Below are 23768 nucleotides of genomic sequence, written 5' to 3'. Positions count from 1 at the left end.
GAGGACAAGGTATACTTGGGCATAATCAAAAGGCAGAGGGGAAGTCTACCTCCTGAAGGCTAGGGAAGTACTCGTAGAGTGGCTGGTGTCTGCCCTGAGTTCTGGAGAATGGAGGGGAATGTGCTGTCTGGATAAGCTAGGCAGGGGTCCCCAACCCCCGGGATCTAATGCCTGATGCTCTGAGGTGGAGTGGATATAATAATAACAGAAATAAAGTGCACAATAAATGCAATGAGCTTGAATCATCCCGAAGCCACCTCACCGCCACCCCCCAGTCCTTGGAAAAATTATCTTCCACGAAAACGGTCCCTGGTGCCAAAAAGGTTGGGGACCGCTGAGCTCTAGAGCATTGCAGGTGCAGTAATCAGACTGCACGGAGGAAGGCCAAGAAAATTCCACGGGGCACATGGAATGGTTTTGAGGGAGGGAAGCAGAAGGAAAATGAGCCAGGGTACTGCAGAAAGTAGTAGAGGGGTAGAGGATGGGTCAAAGAGAGACCTTCCAAGGGGCCTGTGAGCCATAACGGGTGAGAACCTGGCATGGAATTAAGTGGTTTTGTAAAGTTGCTTTGGGTCCGGAACTGGCTGAGGCTTGCCTGGTAATCTGTATTCTTGCAGGTCCTGACAGCTCTTTGCACTCAGCACCCTGAAAAGCTATCTCTGCCTCAATGTTGGAACAGTTTCCAAGAGACTTGCCTGCAGTTTGTGGTGATCTCTAAGAGATCAGTACTTACACAGATGTTCAAAGTGACATTCCTTTTATGTAGAAATTAGCAAATAAATTAAACATGATAATTATCCTGTAAGCATGCCTCTGACTGAAGCCTTGAAAAGTGATTCAGATTTTTTTTTTAAAACACAGTTAAATTTTATTATCATTTACTTTTCCTTCTGGGAAGGAAGAGGAGGCTGCGAAATGGGCCCGGGAAGAAGAAGAAGCCCAGCGTCGATTAGAGGAGAACCGGCTGCGAATGGAAGAGGAGGCAGCCAGACTCCGGCACGAGGAGGAGGAACGGAAGAGGAAAGAGCTGGAGCTCCAGCGGCAGAAGGAGTTAATGCGCCAGAGGCAGCAGCAGCAAGAGGCTCTCCGGAGGTTGCAGCAGCAACAGCAGCAGCAACAGCTGGCGCAGATGAAGGTAGAGCCTAGACACCAGCTAGACCACGCCAGACCATCCGTAGGAGCTACTTGTTAGCGTTTTTTTTAGTTAAGTAGGTGCTGGCAGTGCAGTAGCAGTGAAACAGTGTACATTTTTTATGTTAAATATTGCTTGCTACCTTCGTTTTTTGATCAAGGAAACAATACGATGCATTGTACTTTGTGTTAGGCATTTTAAACAAGGGAAGAATAAATAAAAGAGGGTAGGACACGAGCAGTGATGCAGGCACAACCAAGTAAGTCTGTATGGTTCATAAATTTAAACATTGGAGTGCCTACTCTGTATCATTTCAGCACTGCTAAGACAAAGATAAATGAGACAAGGCAACTGTCCTCAGAGAGCTCATAGACTTATGAGGGCAAGAAACATAAACATTTGGATGTGTAAGCGGGAACCATCATACAGGGCTTGAAACATAGCTGACTGTGGGGGTTTATTGAAAGTTGGATTGAGGTGATGTGTGCAAAATGTTGTTTTAGGAGGATTCAAAGCATTATTTGAAATAAGTAGAAAGTGAGACTGGGAGACCAGTAAAGAGAGTGTGATGGTGGTGGTAAGAATGAGTAGGGCCAGAGGATGAGAATTGGCATAATAGCAATCAGCAAGACTTAGTGGTTCTCTGGATCTGAGGGACAAGGGCAGAAGTTGGAATGGCTCTTAGATGGTAAGCCTCCAATGACTGGGAAAGCAGTGGGACTGTTGATGAACTCTGAGTAATTGGAGAGGGAGAAGCAGGTTTATGGTAGAGTCTGCATAACTTCTCATGGGGTGTATGGCTAGCCATAAGGCTTAGTGTCTGTCCCCTGTCTTCAGGGAGCTCATGGGATAAAGACATAAACAGAAAATTAGAATACAGGGGGGTGGGTGTAGTAAGAGAGGGGGCATGAAGCAGTAATTCTCAGGGTGTGATCACCTGGGAATTTGTTAGGAATGCGCATTCTTGGGCCCTACCCCAGACCTACTGAATCAGAACCTCTTAGGACTGGGACCCAGCAATCTTGTTTGAATAAGCCCTCCAGGGATTCTGCTGCTCACTAATATGTGAGAACCACTGTCCACCTGAGAAGTTAGGGAAGGCTTCCTGAAAGAAGATAACTTCTAAACCTGAGTCATTAAGGGAGGGAAAAATTAAATTTAAAGAAAAAAAGAAAAGTCAGACAGTTTGGGGAATAGAGGGTGTTTGTGAGAGCAGACTGAAGTTGCTGGAGAGTGAGGTATGAGATAAGTGTGGGCAGGGTTCATATCACCATGGGCTGTATATACTCTATTAAGAAATTAGGACCTAGAGTGGTAAAAAGAATTTTCAGCTAGGAAATAACACTGCTAGATTTACAGGAGGGAATAAGTCACTTTGAGAGCTAAATAGGAGATGGACTTGAACAAAACTGGAGGTCAGTAGACCAGTTGAGAGGGGGTGATGGAGTTGTCTAGGCAAGGAATAGAAAAGTTTGATCTAAGCCTAGGGGTGGCAAGATTGGAAAGGAGGAGTTGGAGAAGCTGCTAATAACTGAGTGCTTGCTTTGTGTCAGGCACGTACTGACAGTTTTCCATTTTTTTTTCACAACCACCCTTATAAAGCTTAGGTATTAATACCTGGTGTTTTACCAAAGAGGAGAAATGTTAAGAAGCTAAGTCGCTTGCCTTGGGTCCAGCTGAGAGTTGATAGCACTGCCCTGTATTAGAACCCATGAGTCTATGGCTCCAGGGCCTCGAAAAGGCTGTCAAAAGACTTTCTTAAGAGGCCCTACATCCCAGGATGTGGTGACTGATCAGAATATGAGGGTGAGAGAGAAGACAAAGGCAGGGGTAACTTCCAGATCTCTAACTTTTCTGTGTCTTTTGTTTGTCTGGTTTTGCCCTCCTATTCTCCCATGAAGACTGTAGAGCTACTTTATGGATAAGCATTCTGATTGAAGATAAAGAGCTCAAGATGGTTATGAGGAATTGCTGAAGGCTCTCGTGAGAAAAAAGCTTTTTAAAACGGCTTTATTTAGATATAATTCACATACCATGCAATTCAATCAGTTAAAGTATACAATTCAGCGGTTTTTAGCATATTTATAGATAGGTGCAACCATCACCACAATAGATTTTAGAACATTTTCATTACCACCCCCCAAACCCTCTAACTGTCACACCCCAGCCCCTATTTTCCCCTAACTTAGGGCTAAGTAACCCCTAATCTACTTTCTGTCTTTATTCTGTCTTGCCTATTTCTAGACATCTCAGATCAATGGAATCATATAATATGTGGTCTTTTGTGACTGGCTTCTTTCATTTAGCATAATGTTTTAAGGTTCTTGTAACATATATCAGTACTTTTCCCCCTTTTTTATAGTTGAATAATATTCCATTATGTGGATATGCCAGATTCTGTGTATTCATTCATCAGTTGATGGACATTTGAGCTGTTTCTACCTTTTGGCTTTTATGACTACTGCTGCCTTAAATATTCATGTACAAGTTTTATGTGGATATACACACACACACACACATATATATATATATATTTAGAAGTGTAATTCCTGGGTCATATAATAACAGTGTGTTTACTGGTTTGAGGAACTGCCAGACTGTTTTCCAAAGTGGCTGCACCATTTTACGTTGAGTGTATGAGGGTTCAAGTTTCTCCACATCCTCATCAACCCATATTATCTGACTTTTTGATTATAGCCATCCTAGTAGGTGTCAAGTGAGAACTTGTGATTTTGGTTTGCATTTCCCTGGTGACTTGTGACGTTGAGCATGTTTTTATGTATTTATCGACCATTTGTATATCTTCTTTGAAGAAATGTCTATTTAAATCCTTTGCCTATTTTTTTAAATTAATTAATTAATTTATTTATTTTTGGCTGCGTTGGGTCTTCCTTGCTGCGTGCATGCTTTCTGTAGTTGGGGTGAGCGGGGGCTACTCTTCGTTGCAGTGCGTGGGCTTCTCATTGCATTGGCTTCTCTTGTGAGGAGCACGGGCTCTAGGCACACGGGCTTCTGTAGTTGTGGCTCACGGGCTCTAGAGCGCAGGCTCAGTAGTTGCAGTGCACGGGCTTAGTTGCTCCGCGGCATGTGGGAACTTCCCGGACCAGGGCTTGAACCCTTGTCCCCTGCTGCATTGGCAGGCGGATTCTTAACCACTGCGCCACCAGGGAAGCCCTCCTTTGCCTATTTTTAAACTGGGTTGTCTTTTTCTTACTGAGTTTTTTAAGAGTTCTTTATATGTTCAATATTTAAGTTCTGTATCAAATGATTTAAAAATACTTTCTATTATTTGTTTTTTTTCACCTCCATATCTATAGTGTCCTTTGATGCACAAAAGTTTTAATTTTTTTTTTTTTTTTTTCCCGTACGCGGGCCTCTCACTGTTGTGGCCTCTCCCGTTGCGGAGCACAGGCTCCGGACGCGCAGGCTCAGTGGCCATGGCTCACGGGCCCAGCCGCTCCGCGGCATGTGAGATCTTCCTGGACCTGGGCACGAACCCGTGTCCCCTGCATCGGCAGGCGGACTCTCAACCACTGCGCCACCAGGGAAGCCCAAAAGTTTTAAATTTTGATGAAGTCCAAATTACTTACTTTTGTTGTTGTTGCTTGTGCTTTTGTTGTCATATCTAAGAATTGCTAAATCTGAGGTCATAAAGTTTACAGAATCCCATGTTTTCTTCTAAGACTTTGTAGTTTTAGCTCTTTGATCCATTTTGAGTTAATTTTTGTAAATTATGTGAGGTAAGGGTTTGACTTCATTCTTTTGCATGTGATTTATCTGGTTGTCCTAGCACCATTTGTTGAAAAAACTGTTCTTTGTCCACTGAATGGCTGTGGTGCTCGTCTTAAAAATTAGGCATGTGGGTTCATTTCTGCACTCTGAATTCTAGTCAGGTGATCTGTATGATCGCTATGCTAGTAACACACTGCTTTGACATTACTATTGCTTTGTAGTTAAGTTTGAAATCAGTGTGAGTCCTCCAAATTTGTTCTTTTTTTTCCATATTGTTTTGGCTCTCCTGTGTTTCAATTCCATATGAATTTTAGAATGAGTTTGTCAGTTTTCACAAAGAAGCCAACTGGGATTCTGATAGGGATTGCATTAACTCTGTAAGATCAGTTTGGGGAGTTTTGACATCTTAACAATATTAAGTCTTCTAATCCATAAACATGGGATGTTTTTATATTTATTTAGATCTTCTTGAATTTCTTTTCAGTATTTTATAGTTTTTAGAGTATAACTTTTCTACTTCTTTTGTTAAATTTATTCTTAAGTATTTTGCCTTTCTGATGGTATTATAAATGGAATTTTCAAAATTTCATTTTCAGATTGTTCTTTGCAAGTGTATAGATGTACAGTTGATTTTTGTATATTGAGCTTGTATTCTGAAATCTTGCTGGACTGGTTAATTAATAGTGTCTTAGTGGATTCATTAGGATTTTCTGTACACAAGATCATGTTATCTGCAAATAGAGGTAGTTTTACTACTTTTTCCCCCAGTCTTTTATTTCTTTTTCTTGCCTGATTGCCCTGGCTAGAACCCCAGTACAGTGTTTAATAGAAATGGCAAGTGTGAATGTTCTTGTCTTATTTCCGATCTTGGGTTGATGTGGGGGAACACATCCAGTCTCTCACCATTAAATTTAATGTTAGCTGTGTGTTTTTTGTAGATGCCCTTCGTTAGGCTGAAGGAGGTGAGGATTTTTATGTCCATGTTCATAAGAGGTATTTGTCTGTAGTGTGTGTTTGTTTTCCCCTTGTGATTTCTTTGGTTTTGGTGTCAGGGTAATGCTGGCCTTGAAGAATGAGTCAGGAAATGTTCCCTCCAATTTTTTGGAAGTGTTTGTGAAGAATTTGTATTAATTCTTTAAATGCTTGGTAGAGTTCAGTGGTGATGAAACCATTTGTGCTTGGGCTTTTATTTGTGGATAGTTTTTTGATTACTAATTCCATGTCTTTACTTCTAATAGGTCTATTTGGATCATCTGTTTCTTCTTGAGTTAGTTTTGGTTAGTTTATATCTTTATAGAAATCTGTCTTTTTCATCTAGATTATCTAATTGATTGGCAAGCACTTGTTCATAGTATTCCTTTGTATTTCTTTTTGTTCCTGTAAGATCAGTAGTGATGTGCTTCTTTTATTTCTGATTGTAGTAATTTGAGTCTGTTGGGGTTTTTTCCTCATGGACAATCAGGTTAAGTCGGTTTTGTTGATATTTTTAGAGAACTGGTTTTTGGTTTCATTGATTTTTCTCTTATCTAGTTCACTAATTTCTTCTTTCATCTTTATTATTTCTTGCCTTCTGCTTGCTGTAAGTTTAGTTTGCTCTTTTTCTCTAGTATCTCAGGGTAGAAGGTTAGTTTTTTATTCATTTGATATCTTTCTTCTTTCTCAGTTAGGCATTTGCAGTTATAAATTGCTTTAGCTGCTACCCATAAGTTTTGATTTCTTCTTTGATCCATTGGTTATTTAGGAGTGTTTTAGTTTCACTTATTTGAGAGTTTCCAAAATTTGTTTCTTACTCATTTCTAATTTTGTTCCATTGTGATCAGAGAACATACTTTGTATATTTCTATTCTTTTAAATGAATTATTGAAGTTTAGTTTTATGTCTTAGAATAAAGTTTTATTTCTGGCATAAAGTTTTACCTTCTTTAGGTCTATCCTGAAGAATGTTCCATGTTCACTTGAGAAGAACGTATAGTCTACTCTTGTTGAGTGGAGTGTTCAATAGATGTTTACTAGGTCTAGTCAGTTTATAGCGTTGTTCAAGTCTTCTAGTTCCTCATTGATCTTGTAGTTGTTTTGCCTCTTACTGAACGTGGAGTATTGAAGTCTCGAAGTATTACTGTTGAATTGTATATCTCCTTCTATTTCTGCCATTTCTTGCTTCATGTATTTTGGTGCTCTCTTGTTAGGTGCATATATGTTTATAATTGTTATATATGTTCCTGCTGGATTGACCCTTTTATTATCATAAAATGTTCCTCTTTATCTCTATTAACATTTTTTTGTTTTAAAGTATGTTTTGTCTGATAATGGTATAGTGATTCCAGCTCTCTTCTGGTTGCTGTTTGCCTGATAAATCTTTGTTTATTCTTTTACTTTTGATCTGTTTATACCTTTGAATATAAATTACGTCTTTTTTAGACAGTATAGTTCAATCTTATTTTCTTATTCAGTCTGATAATCTCTGCCTTTTTATTGGATTCTTTAACCTATTCACATTTAATGATATTATTGATATAGTTGGATTTATATCTGCCATTTAACTTTCTGTTTTTTACATCCTTTCTGTTTCTCTGTTCTTCTTTTACTGCTTCTTTTTGCGTTAAGTAAATTATTTTCTAATGTAGCATTTTAATATCCTTAATGATTTTCATCACTGTATTTTCCAGTTTGACACAGATATGCTACTCTCTTAAAGCTCTGTTCCTTTTTTCTCCTTTTTGTAGTATTTTTGTTGTATCACATCTTGTAAATGTTACAAATGCAATGATAAAATGTTATATTTATTCCTTTATATTGTCTCTTAAAGACGCTGAGAGAAGGGAAGCAAGTATGTATGTATAGCTTTCATTATATAACCTTATTTATCATTTCTGCTTCTCTTAAATTGTACCTGTGGATTCAGGTTACCATATGGAGTCATTAGCTTACTACAGCTTTGTTTTCACTTAACTCCTTTGTGCCATTTTTGACGTATTAGATTTTTGTATGTTATAGGTTCAACAATATATATATACATTGTTTTATACGGTTGCTTTTAAAATCAGTTAAAAGAGGAAGAAATGTACATGTACTACTGTTTTTTATAATTATATAATTAATTTTATTGGTGCTCTTCGCTTTCTCATGCGGATTCAGACTATTTTCTAGGGTCACTTGCTTTTAGCCTGAAGAACTTCCTTTAGTATTTCTTGTAAGGTGAGTCTGCTGGCAACAGATTTTCTAATTTTATCTGGGAATGTCTTTATTTCTCCTTCATTTTTGAAAAGTAGCTTTACTGAATATAGAAATCTTGGTTGACAGTTTTTGTTCATTTGAAGACTTTGAATATCTTATCCCACTGCCTTCTGGCCTTCATTGTTTCTGATGAGAAGTCAGATGTTGATTTTATTGGGATTCCCTAGTAAGTGATAATTTGTTTTTCCTCCTTATTGCTGCTTTCAAGATTTTCTCCTTGTTTTTGGCTTTCAGCGTTTTTACCATGATAATGTCTATTTGTGGATCTCTTTGGGTTTATCCTATTGGGAGTTTGTTCAGCTTCTTGGATATGTAGATTAATGTTTTTTGTATAAATTTGAGATTTAGGTCACAATTTTTCTGCTCCTCTTTCCTCTTCTTCTGATACCTGCATTATGCACATGTTGGTGCACTCAGTGGTATCTCACATTTCTCTAAGGCTCTCCATTTTTCTTTATTCTTTTTTTCTCTGTTCTTTGGATTGCATAATCTCTGTTGCTCTCTCTTCAAGTTCACTAAATTCTTTTGCCAGTTCAGATATACTTTTGAGCTCCTGCAGTGATTTTTCATTTCAGTTATTACGTTTTTGAACTCCAGAATTTCCTTTTGGTGGTTTTTTTTTTTTTTATGTGGTACGCGGGCCTCACTGTTGTGGCCTCTCCCGTTGCGGAGCACAGGCTCCGGACGCGCAGGCTCAGCGGCCATGGCTCACGGGCCCAGCCGCTCCGCGTCATGTGGGATCCTCCTGGACCGGGGCACGAACCCGTGTCCCCTGCATCGGCAGGCGGACTCTCAACTACTGCGCCACCAGGGAAGCCCTAGTTATCCATTTTATACATATTAGTGTATATATGTCAATCCCAATCTCCCAATTCATCACACCACCACCCCACCCTCCTGCCGCGTACCCCCCCCCTTGGTGTCCATACATTTGTTCTCTACATCTGTGTCTCAATTTCAACCCTGCAGATCGGTTCATCTGTACCATTCTAGGTTCCACATATATGTGTTAATATATAATATCTGTTTTTCTCTTTCTGACTTACTTCACTCTGTATGACAGTCTCTAGATTCATCCACATCTCTACAAGTGACCCAGTATCGTTCCTTTTTATGGCTGAATAATATTCCATTGTATATATGTACCCCACCTTCTTTATCCATTCGTCTGTCGATGGGCATTTAGGTTGCTTCCATGACCTGGCTATTGTAAATAGTGCTGCAGTAAACATTGGGGTGCATGTGTCTTTTTGAATTATGGTTTTCTCAGGGTATATGCCCAGTAGTGGGATTGCTGGGTCATATGGTAATTCTATTTTTCATTTTTTAAGGAACCTCCATACCGTTCTCCATAGTGACTGTATCAATTTACATTCCCATCAACAGTGCAAGAGGGTTCCCTTTTCTCCACACCCTCTCCAGCATTTGTTGTTTGTAGATTTTCTGATGATGCGCATTCTAACTGGTGTGAGGTGATACCTCATTGTAGTTTTGATTTGCATTTCTCTAATAATTAGCGATGTTGAGCAGCTTTTCATGTGCTTCTTGGCCATCTGTATGTCTTCTTTGGAGAAATGTTTATTTAGGTCTTCTGCCCATTTTTGGATTGGGCTGTTTGTTTTTTTAATATTGAGCTGCATGAGCTGTTTATATATTTTGGACATTAATCCTTTGTCCATTGATTCGTTTGCAAATATTTTCTCCCATTCTGAGGGTTGTCTTTTTGTCTTGTTTCCTTTGCTTTGCAAAAGCTTTTAAGTTTCATTAGGTCCCATTTGTTTATTTTTGTTTTTGTTTCCATTACTCTCGGAGGTGGATCAAAAAAGATCTTGCTGTGATTTATGTCAAAGAGTGTTCCTCCTGTGTTTTCCTCTAATAAGAGTTTTATACTGTCCGGTCTTACATTTAGGTCTCTAATCCATTTTGAGTTTATTTTTGTGTATGGTGTTAGGGAGTGTTCTAATTTCATTCTTTTACAAGTAGCTGTCCAGTTTTCCCAGCACCACTTATTGAAGAGACTGTCTTTTCTCCATTGTATATCCTTGCTTCCTTTGTCATAGGTTAGTTCACCACAGGTGCGTGGGTTTATCTCTGGGCTTTCTATTCTGTTCCATTGATCTATATTTCTGTTTTTGTGACAGTACCATATTGTCTTGATTACTGTAGCCTTGTAGTATAGTCTGAAGTCAGGGAGTCTTGATTCCTCCAGCATCATTTTTTTCCCCTCAAGACTGCTTTGGCTATTTGGGGTCTTCTGTGTCTCCATACAAATTTTAAGATTTTTTTTATTCTAGTTCTGTAAAAAATGCCATTGGTAGTTTGATAGGGATTGCACTGGATCTATAGATTGCTTTGGGTAGTTAGTCATTTTCACAATATTGATTCTTCCAATCCAAGAACCTGGTGTATCTCTCCATCTGTTTGTGTCATCTTTAATTTCTTTCATCAGTGTCTTATAGTTTTCTGCATACAGGTCTTTTGTCTCCCTAGGTAGGTTTATTCCTGGGTATTTTATTCTTTTTGTTGCAATGGTAAACGGGAGTGTTTCCTTAATTTCTCTTTCAGATTTTTCGTCATTAGTATATAGGAATACAACAGATTTCTGTGCATTAATTTTGTATCCTGCTAGTCTACCAAATTCATTGATTAGCTCTAGTAGTTTTCTGGTAACATCTTTAGGATTCTCTATGTATAGCATCATGTCATCTACAAACAGTGACAGTTTTTACTTCTTCTTTTCTGATTTGGATTCTTTTTATTTCTTTTTATTCTCTGATTGCCATGGCTAAGACTTCCAAAACTATGTTGAATAATAGTGGTGGGAGTAGACATCCTTGTCTTGTTTCTGATCTTAGAGGAAATGCTTTCAGTTTTTCACCGTTGAGAATGATGCTTGCTGTGGGTTTGTTGTATATGTTCTTTATTATGTTGAGGTAGGTTCCCTCTCTGCCCACTTTCTGGAGAGTTTTTGTCGTAAGTGGGTGTTGAATTTTGTCAAAAGCGTTTTCTGCATCTATTGAGATGATCATAGGGTTTTTATTCTTCAGTTTGTTAATATGGTGTATCACATTGATTGATTTGCATATATTGAAGAATCCTTGCATCTCTGGGATAAATCCCACTTGATCATGGTGTATGATCCTTTTAATGTGTTGTTGGATTCTGTTTGCTAGTATTTTGTTGAGCATTTTTGCATGTATATTCATGAGTGATATTGGTCTGTGATTTTCTTTTTTTGTAATATCTTTGTCTGGCTTTGGTATCAGGGTGGCCTCATAGAATGAGTTTGGGAGTGTTCCTTCCTCCGCAATTTTTTGGAAGAGTTTGAGAAGGACGGGTGTTAGCTCTTCTCTAAATGTTTGATAGAATTCACCTGTGAACTCATCCAGTCCTGGACTTTTGTTTGTTGGAAGATTTTTTTTTTTAAATAAATTTATTTTTATTTATTTATTTTTGGCTGTGTTGGGTCTTCGTTGCTGCGCCCGGGCTTTCTCTACTTGTGGCGAGCGGGGGCTACTCTCCGTTGCGGTGTGCGGGCTTCTCATTGCAATGGCTTCTCTTGTTGTGGAGCACGGGCTCTAGGCGTGCAGGCTTCAGTAGTTGTGGCGCACAGGCTTAGTTGCTCCGCGGCATGTGGGATCTTCCCAGACCAGGGCTCGAACCCGTGTCCTCTGCACTGGCAGACAGATTCTTAACCACTGAGTCACCAGGGAAGCCCTGTCAGAAGATTTTTAATCAGAGTTTCAATTTCCTTACTTGTGATTGGTCTGTTCATATTTTCTGTTTCTTCCTGGTTCAGTCTGGGAAGCTTATACCTTTCTAAGAATTTGTCCATTTCTTCCAGGTTGTCCATTTTATTGGCATAGAGTTGCTTGTAGTAGTCTCTTAGGATGCTTTGTATTTCTGTGGTGTCTGTTGTAACTTCTCCTTTTTCATTTCTAATTTTATTGATTTGAGTCCTCTCCCTCTTTTTCTTGATGAGTTTGGCTAATGGTTTATCAATTTTGTTTATCTTCTCAAAAGAACCAGCTTTTAGTTTTATTGATCTTTGCTATTGTTTTCTTTGTTTCTGTTTCATTTATTTCTGCTCTGATATTTATGATTTCTTTCCTTCTGCTAACTTTGGGTTTTGTTTGCTCTTCTTTCTCTAGTTCCTTTAGGTGTAAGGTTAGATTGTTTATTTGAGATTTTTCTTGTTTCTTGAGGTAAGCTTGTATTGCTACAGACTTCCCTCTTAGAACTGCTTTTGCTGCATCCCATAGGTTTTGGATCATCGTGTTTTTGTTGTAATTTGTCTCTAGGTATTTTTTGATTTCCTCTTTGATTTCTTCAGTGATCTCTTGGTTATTTAGTAATGTATCGTTTAGCCTCTCTGTGTTTGTGTTTTTTACGTTTTTTCCCCTGTAATTCATTTCTAATCTCATAGATTATTTAAAAAATAGTCTCTGTATCTTGTTTATTATTATTATTATTATTATTTTTGCGGTACACGGGTCTCTCACTGTTGTGGCCTATCCCGTTGCGGAGCACAGGCTCCGGACGTGCAGGCTCAGCAGCCACGGCTCACGGGCCCAGCCGCTCCGCGGCATGTGGGATCTTCCCGGACCGGGGCACGAACCCGTGTCCCCTGCATCAGCAGGCGGACTCTCAACCACTGCGCCACCAGGGAAGCCCTCTGTATCTTTATTGATATTGTTTATTTGATGTGATATTGTTAACATGTCTACTTTTACTCCTTTAATCATGGTTTCCTTCTCTGAACATATTTATAAGACTTTGATGTCTTTGTTAAATCTGACATCTGATCGTTCACTATCACAGTCAGTTTCTATTGCCAGCTTTTTTCCTGGTATATAGATATACTTTCTTGCTAATGCACTGTAGCAGTTCTGGGTTCTGGTCCTCCCTCCACCCCCACTCATTATTATTATTTGTTTTGTGGCTAGCTAGATTAATTTAGTGAACTTCCCCGCCTCTCCCCCAATAGTGTGAAGCCTCTGCTGGGGCTTCTCTGGGGATGCAGCATTGGGTATGCTCACAGTCACTCTGGGCTGACAGTGGTTTGGGCTGGGCTCTCCTTGACTGTCTTGTTCCACATTTAGGCTGTTAAACTCCACTAGTTGCTAACTGGATTATTCTCTTCTCAGAAGAACCCTTGGGCATAAAATGTTCCAAAAGCCTGATCCAATCAAACTCAAGCTCTTTTGAAGAGGTACTTCCTGAGGTTTATATTTGAGATTTGTTCTGACCCTAGGCAGACTCCTTCTAGCTTGGTTCTCTGAGACAAAGAAGCAGAGTACAGTTTAGCCTGTATCTCCAGTGAATCTACCAGTTAACCCCTTGCCTTTCACTGCAACATCCACTGTTTTTGAAAGTGCCCTTAGGGTTGAACTCCTCACTCTCCACACTCTGTTGCAAATGAAGTCAGTTCCTTTGGGAAGAGGTCTGCAGCTCTCTCTATTCCAATCTGTTCCACCCACCTCTGCTTCAAGACAGAAGTCCCAGAGTCACAGCTCTGGAGCTGGGAACAATGGCGCCTGCTTTATGAATTGAGCCCTTGGGGGAGGGGCAGTAGCCTCAGGTCTTCTTGGCTTGCCTCTCCTGGTGGGGTGGAACCTCTGCCTTTCAAAGTGGCAGCCAGGGCCCTAGTAGTCTCTGTAGCACTGTGTAGTTTCCATCCCAGAAGTCGGGGCTAGGCATAAGAAGGGAGCCACCTCTCCTCTCAGCTGTGTTTGTCCGTAGCTTAGCCTTTGCAACAGGTAGCTGGAGCCAGGATGAGAATTGTTGATATCGTGCACTTCCCGGGAAGGCAGCCCACTGACTGTCAGCTAACGGGGAGAGAGGGAGGCCTGTGTTCTTTGCTGCCTTCATCTGAAGTAGTGTTTCTGTCTGGCTGAGCTAGGAGTTGGGAGAGAGTGGGTCATGGTACTGCAGACTCTCTGTTCTTACTGAGTTTTAGCAGATTTTCTTAAAGAAATGTTATCAAAAATAGTGTTGAAAAAGTAAGGTAGCAATGTCAGGGCAGGAAAAAAAAAAGTAATGTTTTTTAAATCAGCAAAGTATAATTAGACATTCAGGGGGCAGAAAATGTACCAAATTCCCAACTGTTTGCTTCTGACTTGGGAAAGAGTTGTTATGAAAAGCGTGATTGACAAACTTCAGTTCTCTGAGTGGGCAGTACAGGATGTTGGTTGAACTGGAAAATGCCCTGAGGCAATGTTGATGGAGTGATGGGGTATTATTTCTTATGTACAAATAAGATTTAAGGGAAATTGATAGCTATCTGCAGACGTTTGTCATGTGAAAAAGACTTAGATTTGTTCTGCATTACTCCAGAGAGCAGACTCATGAATCATGAGCAAAAAGTACAGTGAAGTATACTTTGGCACAAAATATAGGAGGATTTCAGAGGTTCTTGAAAGAGGAATAGGCCATTTCAGGAGGCAGTGAATCTGTCCTTGATGCTGGCTGAGTTTCTGCTGAAGAGGACTGGCGATTGGTTTCTGGGTACCGCGGGGTGATACAGCCACTGAGATTTTCGACAGCATCAGTGGTTGCTGGTTCTGACTGCATCAGAATTACAAAAATATGCGAATTGGTTGGCTTTACCTTTGGGTCTTTTGATTCCTTGAGTGTGGGGCTGGGGCATCTACATTTTTACGGGTCCTCCAGGTGATGCCACCAGGTTTGAGATCTGCTGCCAGGTTTGATCTTGATAGTGCTTTCCAAAACGTGTCATTTCCTGTGGAGAAAAAGAGTTCATTTGTGCTCAACTTTGCCTACTTAGTCCCCCATCTTTCTCTCTTAGCTGCCTCCTGTACCCCTCTCCTACCCTAGCACAGGTGCATTTTGAGAGAAATGCCGGTACTACCCATCATTGGGCAAAAAATGTTAAAGGATCTATTATGTTCGGTAGTGTTGAGGGTACTCATTTGGAGAGCTGTCTGGTAACATCAGTGACAGTTTAAACTGTTTTTACTCGTATCGCATCAGTTCCAGTTTTAGAGATTCCTACTGAAGAGCCATTCTTTTTTGGGACTGTTTGGCATTTTGTTTGTTTTGATCCATCCATGCTCATGTATTGTTTCTATTAAACATATTTTAAGTCTGGATAGATTTGGTTTTTGTTTGCTTTTAAGAGCCTTAAGATGTCTCAAAATTAGAGTGTATCTTTCTTCTGGCCCAGAAAGGCCAAGGGATTCCCCTAGAAATAATCAAGCTTTTGAGAACACTAAAGTATTCAGGACTCATATATTTACACTTTATTTTAGTTGATAATTTTAGGGCATAGGAAAAATAGAATTATTGATTAAAACCAGCTTAGTGCTCACTACTAGAAGGCACAGCCTGGTTAACTCCCTTTCATGAAAGACTGATAGAAAACTGTGCCTGGCATCTTTCCTCAGCTGCCCACCTCAGCTCTCCCTTCACAAATCTTGCCCTTGCTACTTTCATTGGAAAGTAGCATATCTTGTCCTTTATTACCTCCTTGGATTAAAAACTTAGTGATTCTTTTGTTTACTTCTTTCTCTTTATGGTTGTATATTGGTGTATATGTCAATGCCAGGTGTAACAAATTTGCAGTTTCGTAATGGTAGATCAAATAAAAGTGTATTGATGTACTTAAGTTGTTTTAAAATAATCTTGTGACAAAAAAATTACGTAAAAGCAGACTGACTGGGAGAGTAGTACGTAAAAGGATTGAAGAAGGAAATTTGAATTGAGTGTTATAAATGGAGTTGAAAGAAACATGAATGTTCTGGCTGTACTTCATGCATTATTGCCCCTTTGTTTCCTGTACATGTTTCCTCATGAACTCGTTTGCCTTCCTTTTTTGTTAGCTTCCCTCTTCTTCAACATGGGGCCAGCAGTCCAATACGACAGCATGTCAGTCCCAGGCAACACTATCATTGGCTGAAATCCAAAAACTAGAAGAGGAACGAGAACGGCAACTTCGAGAGGAGGTAAGTTTTAAAAGTAACAGTGATCTAGACAGTCAGTGAATAGCTAGTGTGCATCATGGATGAGTGGCTACTAAAGATAACTATTATTGTCAGAGCTGCTGTGTGTCTGAATTGGATATGTGTTATTCACCTCTTTATCCTGTAATATGGTCTCTAGCAAGTATGAAGGATCTCATAGGAATAACATTAAGATTGGATACATAAATGTTCAGTTACCTTAAACATTTTAACCATAGCTCTTGAGAGAATAGCTCGTAAATAAAAGTTACTTGGGTGTTTCAAAATTGGGGGTGAGTTTTATGCAGATATCCTTTTATAAATTTGATGCTTAGAATGTAGAATACTTTTTTCCCTAAAGGGTATTGGGTTTTCTGACTAACCTAGAAAAACTTAAAATATGACAGAAATAACGCCTCTCTGCCTGTAAGTCTGTATCCTACAGTTCCTCATTAGGATAGGAAGGATACAGAAGAGTGAAAGGGGTTGGGGAGGGGGCAGCAGAGCACAGTTCTTGATAGAAGAGAGAAAATAAGGAAAATGGTTTGGCTCAGCATGCCATTAGGTGCCATATTCACCCACCCATCCATCCATCTGTCCATCACATAGTTGCTACTCAGTTACAGTTTCAGTCTGGGGATATAGCTGAGTCTAAAACAGACAAAATTCTCTGCCTTCATAAAGCTTACCTTTGGTTGAGGGGACATGGACAATAAAAATTAAGTAAATCCTGAGTTCTAGAGGCAGTATGTGTCAGAAAGAACAATAAAGTGAGGAGAGGCATAGAGAGAGGGTTGGGAGTTGGGGCTAGTATTGGTGGTAGTAGTGATTGTCTAGTTTTAGGTAGTGCTATCTGGGAAGGCCTCTCTCAAAAGGTGGCATGAGGTAGCAGAGTCTTGAAGAAAGTGATTTATGTGGATATAATTTGAGGCAGAGCAGTCAAGTTGTTCGCGAATGCAAGCTGTCATTCTGGTCTCGGTGGTGTGGTTCACTGAAGGCCCCGGGAATTGTCTGTACACGTTTACCATGTAGTGTGCATGATGTCATCCAGTAGGTTAAAATGTTGCTTCACCTTAAAAAATTATCTTATTTCCCACCCTCTTAAAATAAAAAAATAGACTGAACTTTCTCTGAAATCATCTCTCTTTTCTAAAAGTTTAACAGCTGAATGCAGAGCAGACTATATCTTCCCCCTTCAAGGCTAGAAATTGTTCCAGTAATTTTGGTCTCTGCTTAAAAATAATAATAGTGGTCATCAGAGTTGAAATCACAGGTCTTTTCTTGTTCATATTTTTGTCTGTTAGAAGTTAATAATTGCCTTGTGTTTTTATTTGATTAATTTTCTTTGAACTCTTAAGTCTTCCTACACTCTTCAAAAGGTATAAAATGCCACTGCATACATATTTCTCCCATAGGGAAAACCTATGACAATTCTGTTTCATTCTTTCCCTGGAGGTGTCCTTTCCAGGACCCTGTAATCTGTTCAGATCTGAACGCACGCTTGGCTTGCTGCACAGGTGCTCTGTTTTTCTCGAATTCTTGTCATCTGCATGTTGCCCTCCTGGACTGATTCTGGTTTTCTCTCCTGCTTTCCATCTCTTATCTTTTCTGATGGGGTATTTCTTCAGTCCTATCTTTCAGTCCTTCTATTGAACTTCTAATGTATGTTCTCTTATTTTGAAGTTCTGAGTCCATATGTTGTTACTCTAAGTGTTTCTTTTTATAGCCTCTTATTCTTGTTTTACTGACTGCACTACCTTACCTCTAAAAATATTACTTACTGATAGCATTTTAAAAAGCTAGCTCCTATTTTCCCTTGTCTTGTTTCTGTTTCCACAGAATTTTGTTTGATTTGGTCTTTGGCTTTCATCTTAGAAGCTCTGTCAAGTGTTTGTTGATCCTGGGCTATTCATTCATATTTAGGAATAAGGCACAGAAAAGCTGTTTGGAGGTTCTGGTATATACAGCACCTTGCTGGGCTTTTCCGTAGTGGTCTCTGTAATGGTCTGTTCTGTTGGAGTCCCACCATCTGTTGGTATCTGTAGGTGTATTCTCTTGTCCTGGGTCAGCTTTCCTATAGACTAATCCGCTAATCTGGTTCAGCCTCTTTAAAATGGAAAGTTTTAATTTTCTTCTGGGGAGAGAGGGATAGCTGTTAACTGCTTTGGGTTGGGGAGGTAGTCAGGGTCTCCGTGCTGCTTTTTACAGACCTTCAGCCTGTCTTCTTCTATGTGAGATACCCCTACCTCTAATTCCTGAGCTTTTTCTGTGAATTGGCCTGTTTCTGAGCTTCCTTTACTTAGGTGTCAACTTACTGGGTCTGTTATATTGGCTGTCTTTATCTGCCTGCTTTCCAGCTTTTAAAGTCTATTTTATTCTCTTTGTCCTTAAGATTTATGCTTTAGAAAAAAAATTTTTTCTGTCATTTTGGTAGGGCTTTGGAAGTAAACATATATTTTGCCTTTATGCTTAACCAAAAGCCCTACTTAATTTTTAAGAAGTAATTCTTGATTTCTTTTTATTCTCCTGTTAGTACTTCTGGCAGTTTACATCTTTATTTGCAGTAGAGGAGTTAACTCTGTCATGGTGTATAATTTCATATAGCTGCTATGTATTTACATTCCATTTAGTATACTGGACATTTGTAACTATTTTTTTAAACAACGGAATCCTGAGTTGCCTTCTGTTTCTGTGCCTGCAGCAGAGGCGCCAGCAGAGGGAATTGATGAAAGCTCTCCAGCAGCAGCAACAGCAGCAACAGCAGAAACTCTCAGGGTGGGGGAATGTCAGCAAACCCGCAGGTACTGCAAAGTCCCTTCTGGAGATACAACAGGAAGAAGCCAGGCAAATGCAGAAGCAGCAGCAGCAACAGCAGCAGCACCAGCAACCCAGCAGAGCCCGGAATAATCCGGTGGGTTCATTTTCCTAAGCAGTCACGCTATGGACTGGTGTTATAAGTTAAGTTATCTTTCCTAACTTTCGTGGACTCCCTTTTTATCTTTTTAATATTGTTAACTGTAATTATTTGTCTCCTTTTCTTTAACAGCATTCCAACCTGCACACCAGCCTTGGGAATTCTGTCTGGGGCTCTATAAATGCTGGTCCCCCTAACCAGTGGGCATCTGACCTAGTCAGTAGTATCTGGAGTAATGCTGACACTAAAAATTCCAACATGGGATTCTGGGATGATGCAGTGAAAGAGGTGGGACCCAGGAATTCAACAAACAAAAATAAAAACGCCAGTCTCAGGTAGGGCTCAAAATGATCAACCTATGCTCTTTGGTGGGTTGGGGGAGGCGGCGTGTGAGGAGTAGGATATGGGGTGGCCAGAGAAAGGTAGTTATTTAGTTTTTACTTATTTTCACCTGTATCCTACCATGTGAGGTCATAGTTTGATGATTGCTTTTCTTCCCTGTGGAAACACATCTATATTATACTAGGAGCTCCTTTGGTTGCTGGACACTTAGTCCATTGCCTGTCACATGGTAACCACTTAATATTTTTGTTATTGCTGTGGAATATTTCACCAAGGTATTCTCTAGATTTTAGCGTTTTTCTCTAAATTTATATTTTTAAGTTACTTATACTATGAGTATTATAAACACTAAAACCATTTTATTTTTATGATAAATTAGTTACATTTTACATTCATCTTTCTTTCCTTAGTATACAGTTTTATTGAACGAACATGGGTTTTAATGTTAAATACATCAGCTCAAATCCCAGCACTACCACTTATTAGCTGTGTGACCTTGGGCAAGAGGGAACCTCTTTGAGCCTCAGTTCCCTCATCTATAAAATGAAGATAATAACTTCATGGGTATGGTTCTAAAGGTTAAATGAATACATGTGAAGTAGTTAGTAAAGTGCCTGGCACATAGTAACTACTTAATAAATGGTAGTGTTGTCAGAGTATTTCTTCTTGATTGAGGGCTTAATGTGTTATGAATAGGACACTAAATGTCAGTTTATTGAGCATTTTTGCCAGGCACTATGCTCTAGGCCTTTGCATATAGTATCATTATTCCTTTTGATAACCCAAAGAAGTATTAGTACCATTTTACAGATGAGGAAACTGAGGCTTAGCAAAATTTAAAGTCTTACTGAAGGACACATAGGGGAACATTTAATAATTTCTCTGAAAAGAAGCCCTGTATTCACAAACTAGAATGTATTAACTGAGGCTAGATTTTAAGGGGTATTGAGTAACCCACCCCCCCACCCCCAGTATTTCAGTTTTTTTATTTCGGGTTTGTTGTTGTTTGTTTGTTTGTTTTCATTTTTGGAGCCAAGAATTGGATTGCTGGACAGCCATCCGGTGTTGCCAAGACATTGTCTATTTATGGTGTTAGAGTATAATCATATAGTAACAGTTTCTGGGAATATAATATCGCCCTATTGTTTTGCTTTAGTAAATCTGTAGGTGTGTCTAACCGGCAGAATAAGAAAGTAGAAGAAGAAGAAAAATTGCTGAAGCTCTTTCAGGGAGTAAATAAAGCCCAAGATGGATTTACCCAGTGGTGTGAACAGATGCTTCATGCCCTTAATACGGCAAATAACTTGGATGGTAAGAATTGGGGAGGGAAACCCAGCATGTGGAATGGCAGAGCAGGACCCACAAAGAGTTAGAAAATTGGAATGATGATGGGCCAACACTCAGGAGGTGAAATCTGATGGAGGTCAAGTCCTGCACCTACCATAGGAACTTGACTCTTTAATAGTATTATAGAAAAGTTCTATAATACTATGCTGAAATAGGTTATCAGTGGTTACCAAAAAGTAGATGCTATCTTAGGCTGTCTTATAATGTACAGGGAAGAAGAGGTCATAGTTCCATACTGCTCATTTTATGGGGGGCATTGCCAGATGGACAAAGGAGAGTAACTGTTATAGTGGGGACAGAGGTCAGCCTGGGCAAGAGAAGTCTGAGGTGATGTGAGGTTTTTCCCTTCCTGCCTTTGGGGGCAGGGGTGGGAATCACGTGACAGAGCAAGTAGACTTATTTTGTGTAGGATAAAGCTAAGACCCATAATGTATGCAAGTGAAAAGATTTCAGCTCAATTTGAAGAAAAACTTGCTAATTGTTAGTTGTTCACAAAGAAGAATTATCAGCCTTAGATGGAAGTGAGTCTTTCCCTTACCCTCCAGCTTGGTGTGGAAGGGATTCCCATAACTCATGGGCTTTGTTGAACTAGTCCACCTCTGATGTCTTTTCTAAAACCAAGAATCTTTTAAAAACAGAGCAGTAAAGGAATTGAAGGGTTCCTTTGTAGCATTGTAACAATAACCAATGGTCCGCTCGAGCCAGAGAAAAGAGTAGTGAAAAATAGCAATGGCTACCATCCATTAAGCACCTACCATGTACTAGGCACTTTATAGGGGTTAACATGTGTTATCCTAGGTATCTAATTTTTGCAGTAATTTTATGACATACGTTTACAATGTAGGTGATGTTATCCCCATTTTATAAATTAGGAAACAGAGGCTCAGAATGGTTAAGTAACTCATCAAGGTCACACAGTCAGCAAATTTCAGAATCAGGTTTTAAACCCATGTCTGTCTAACTCTGATACTTGTGCTTTTCTCCTGCACCACACTGCTTCATGTTCCGTTTTTCTTGTAAACTTAGGATATCTCAGTGAAGTGAAAGGAGGCTATGCCTATATCTTCAGTATCTGTTGTGGTGCCTGCCCACATTATCACACTTAATAAATACTGATTGAATTTAAGGGAAAAAGAAATGAATCCCCAGATGACTTTAGCCTTAGACAAACAGTTGTTTCGATCAACATGATTTGGTTTCTACCAAAATAACGTTTAGTGAAACTAAACATGCATGGTATCTTTGTCTCTGTGCTATTTCACATGATTTGGGGCATTGCAGTGATAGTGGGTCCCCCCCACTACTACTCCAGAGGAGACTGAAGAATATTTAACATAATAGCTACATGCCTTTCAAGTCTCCATCATTAATGTCTGTATTGGGTGTTAAAATATATTAAAAACTGAAACTGATCTCTTCTGTGTGATATTTCATTGTTACTCTTTATGTCTTGTTTCCTCTCATATTACAGTTCCCACATTTGTTTCTTTCCTGAAAGAAGTAGAATCTCCTTATGAGGTCCATGATTACATTAGGGCCTATTTAGGAGATACCTCTGAGGCCAAGGAGTTTGCCAAGCAGTTCCTGGAGCGCCGCGCCAAACAGAAAGCCAGCCAGCGGCAGCCGCAGCAGCAACAGCCGCCGCCGCAGCAGCAGGTATGAGGCAGCAGAGTGAGTGCAGTGCCCTTGTGAGTGTTAATGTCTTGAAATGTTGAGCAGCCAGAGAAATGAAAATTAGAACAATGTTCCCATTTTTGTATATCACGTGACTGGAACCTTTTAAAACATGGTGGACTTGATATTTTCAAATTCAGTGTCCAGAGACCTTTGTGAATTTCCCAATTAGCAAATATAGCCATTCATTCTCTGTTAGGCATATCAGCCCCATTGTTCTTGGTTCATATAAGTGCCTCTGTCAAATTGCAAATTCCAACTTGTCATAGACCATAAATTTGGTTTTAAATAGTTAAAACTTACAAATGTTAGCTCTCTGCTGCTCAGGATCCACTGGTACCCAGTACTGACAGTACTATAACCTGTCAGACATTTCACACGTTGTTGATGGGCCCCAGAGAACAAAGGAACCTTCCACTTTGAGTAGGTGAGAGGTGTGGATTACCAAAGAGCCAATTCCTAGTGAATGATACAGAGTCCATGTATATCTGGAGAGGTTTTGACAGCTGTGCTGTCACAGCAGTGTGGACACCTGGAGTTACCAGGACGGGCCTTGTGGAGACAGAGCTCAAGTGGGATGTCTGAATCTAAATGAAGGGAAAGCATGCCTCAGTGGACTGTTCTTAGTTTCGTTATTACCAGAATCCACGGTAGGCTTTCTGTTTTTAAACTCATCCTTGGTAAGGTGAGACCCAGGTCAACCATTTCCTCGGAGTGGGCCAAGCCTGTATCCACCATGTAACCTCAGTTGTGCTATCTCGTTTTACAGGACTCTGTGTGGGGGATGAACCACAGTGCACTCCATTCAGTATTTCAGACCAATCAAAGCAACAACCAACAGTCTAATTTTGAAGCTGTACAAAGTGGCAAGAAGAAGAAAAAGCAGAAGATGGTCCGAGCAGATCCCAGTTTATTAGGTGAGCACAGGCCTAATGTCTTAGCTGGGTGTTGGTGGGAGATTATATGTGAGTCCCATGGTGGAATGTTTTTCATGAAGGGAAATACTTCTTATAAAAAATAAATGTTTTTGACCAGTTCAAAGTTAGTAGTCAGTATTTACTGGGCATCTCAGTGCAGGAGCTATGCCTCATGTGCTACAGGGAGTAAGAAAAGTAATACATTGTGCGGTGCCTTCAGTTTTAAAGTCTTTTTTTCATATCTAACATGAATTTCTTTAAAAAAAACTTTCAGTTTAGTTGGAAAATAATACTAATGGACAACAGAAAAAGTTATTTAAAATGCTGATTTGTGTGGAAGCAGACCATAAATCCAGTCACATGTTCACAGAAAAGAACCAGTATTTGTTGACATTCACTGTGTGTATAATACAGTTCTCATAATTATCCTGCATTATGAGGTGATGTTCCAGCTTTACCAATGAGTAAACCAAGGCCTAGAGGATTTAAGACATTTCCCAGAGTCACACAGCATTT

The 23768-nt window shown here is 39.7% G+C and overlaps 1 protein-coding gene across 3 annotated transcripts in view; it reads left to right on the top strand.

The window, feature by feature from the left end:
- Window positions 1-23768, top strand: part of GIGYF2 (GRB10 interacting GYF protein 2) — a 124885-nt gene that overhangs the window by 97040 nt on the left and 4077 nt on the right. For 2 of the 3 annotated variants that reach the window (XM_060301733.2, XM_060301731.2), the window contains 7 exons: window positions 899-1135; window positions 15939-16061; window positions 18760-18969; window positions 19105-19307; window positions 20471-20625; window positions 22133-22317; window positions 23105-23252. In XM_060301733.2, the coding sequence (XP_060157716.1) occupies window positions 899-1135; window positions 15939-16061; window positions 18760-18969; window positions 19105-19307; window positions 20471-20625; window positions 22133-22317; window positions 23105-23252 (1261 nt within the window). The remainder of the gene's footprint in view (window positions 1-898; window positions 1136-15938; window positions 16062-18759; window positions 18970-19104; window positions 19308-20470; window positions 20626-22132; window positions 22318-23104; window positions 23253-23768) is intronic. The other variant, XM_060301732.2, reaches the window with a different exon arrangement.

This window comes from Globicephala melas, chromosome 7 (assembly GCF_963455315.2).
Source record: "Globicephala melas chromosome 7, mGloMel1.2, whole genome shotgun sequence".
Lineage (NCBI taxonomy): Eukaryota > Metazoa > Chordata > Mammalia > Artiodactyla > Delphinidae > Globicephala > Globicephala melas.
This window is presented reverse-complemented; position numbering and strand designations above follow the sequence as displayed.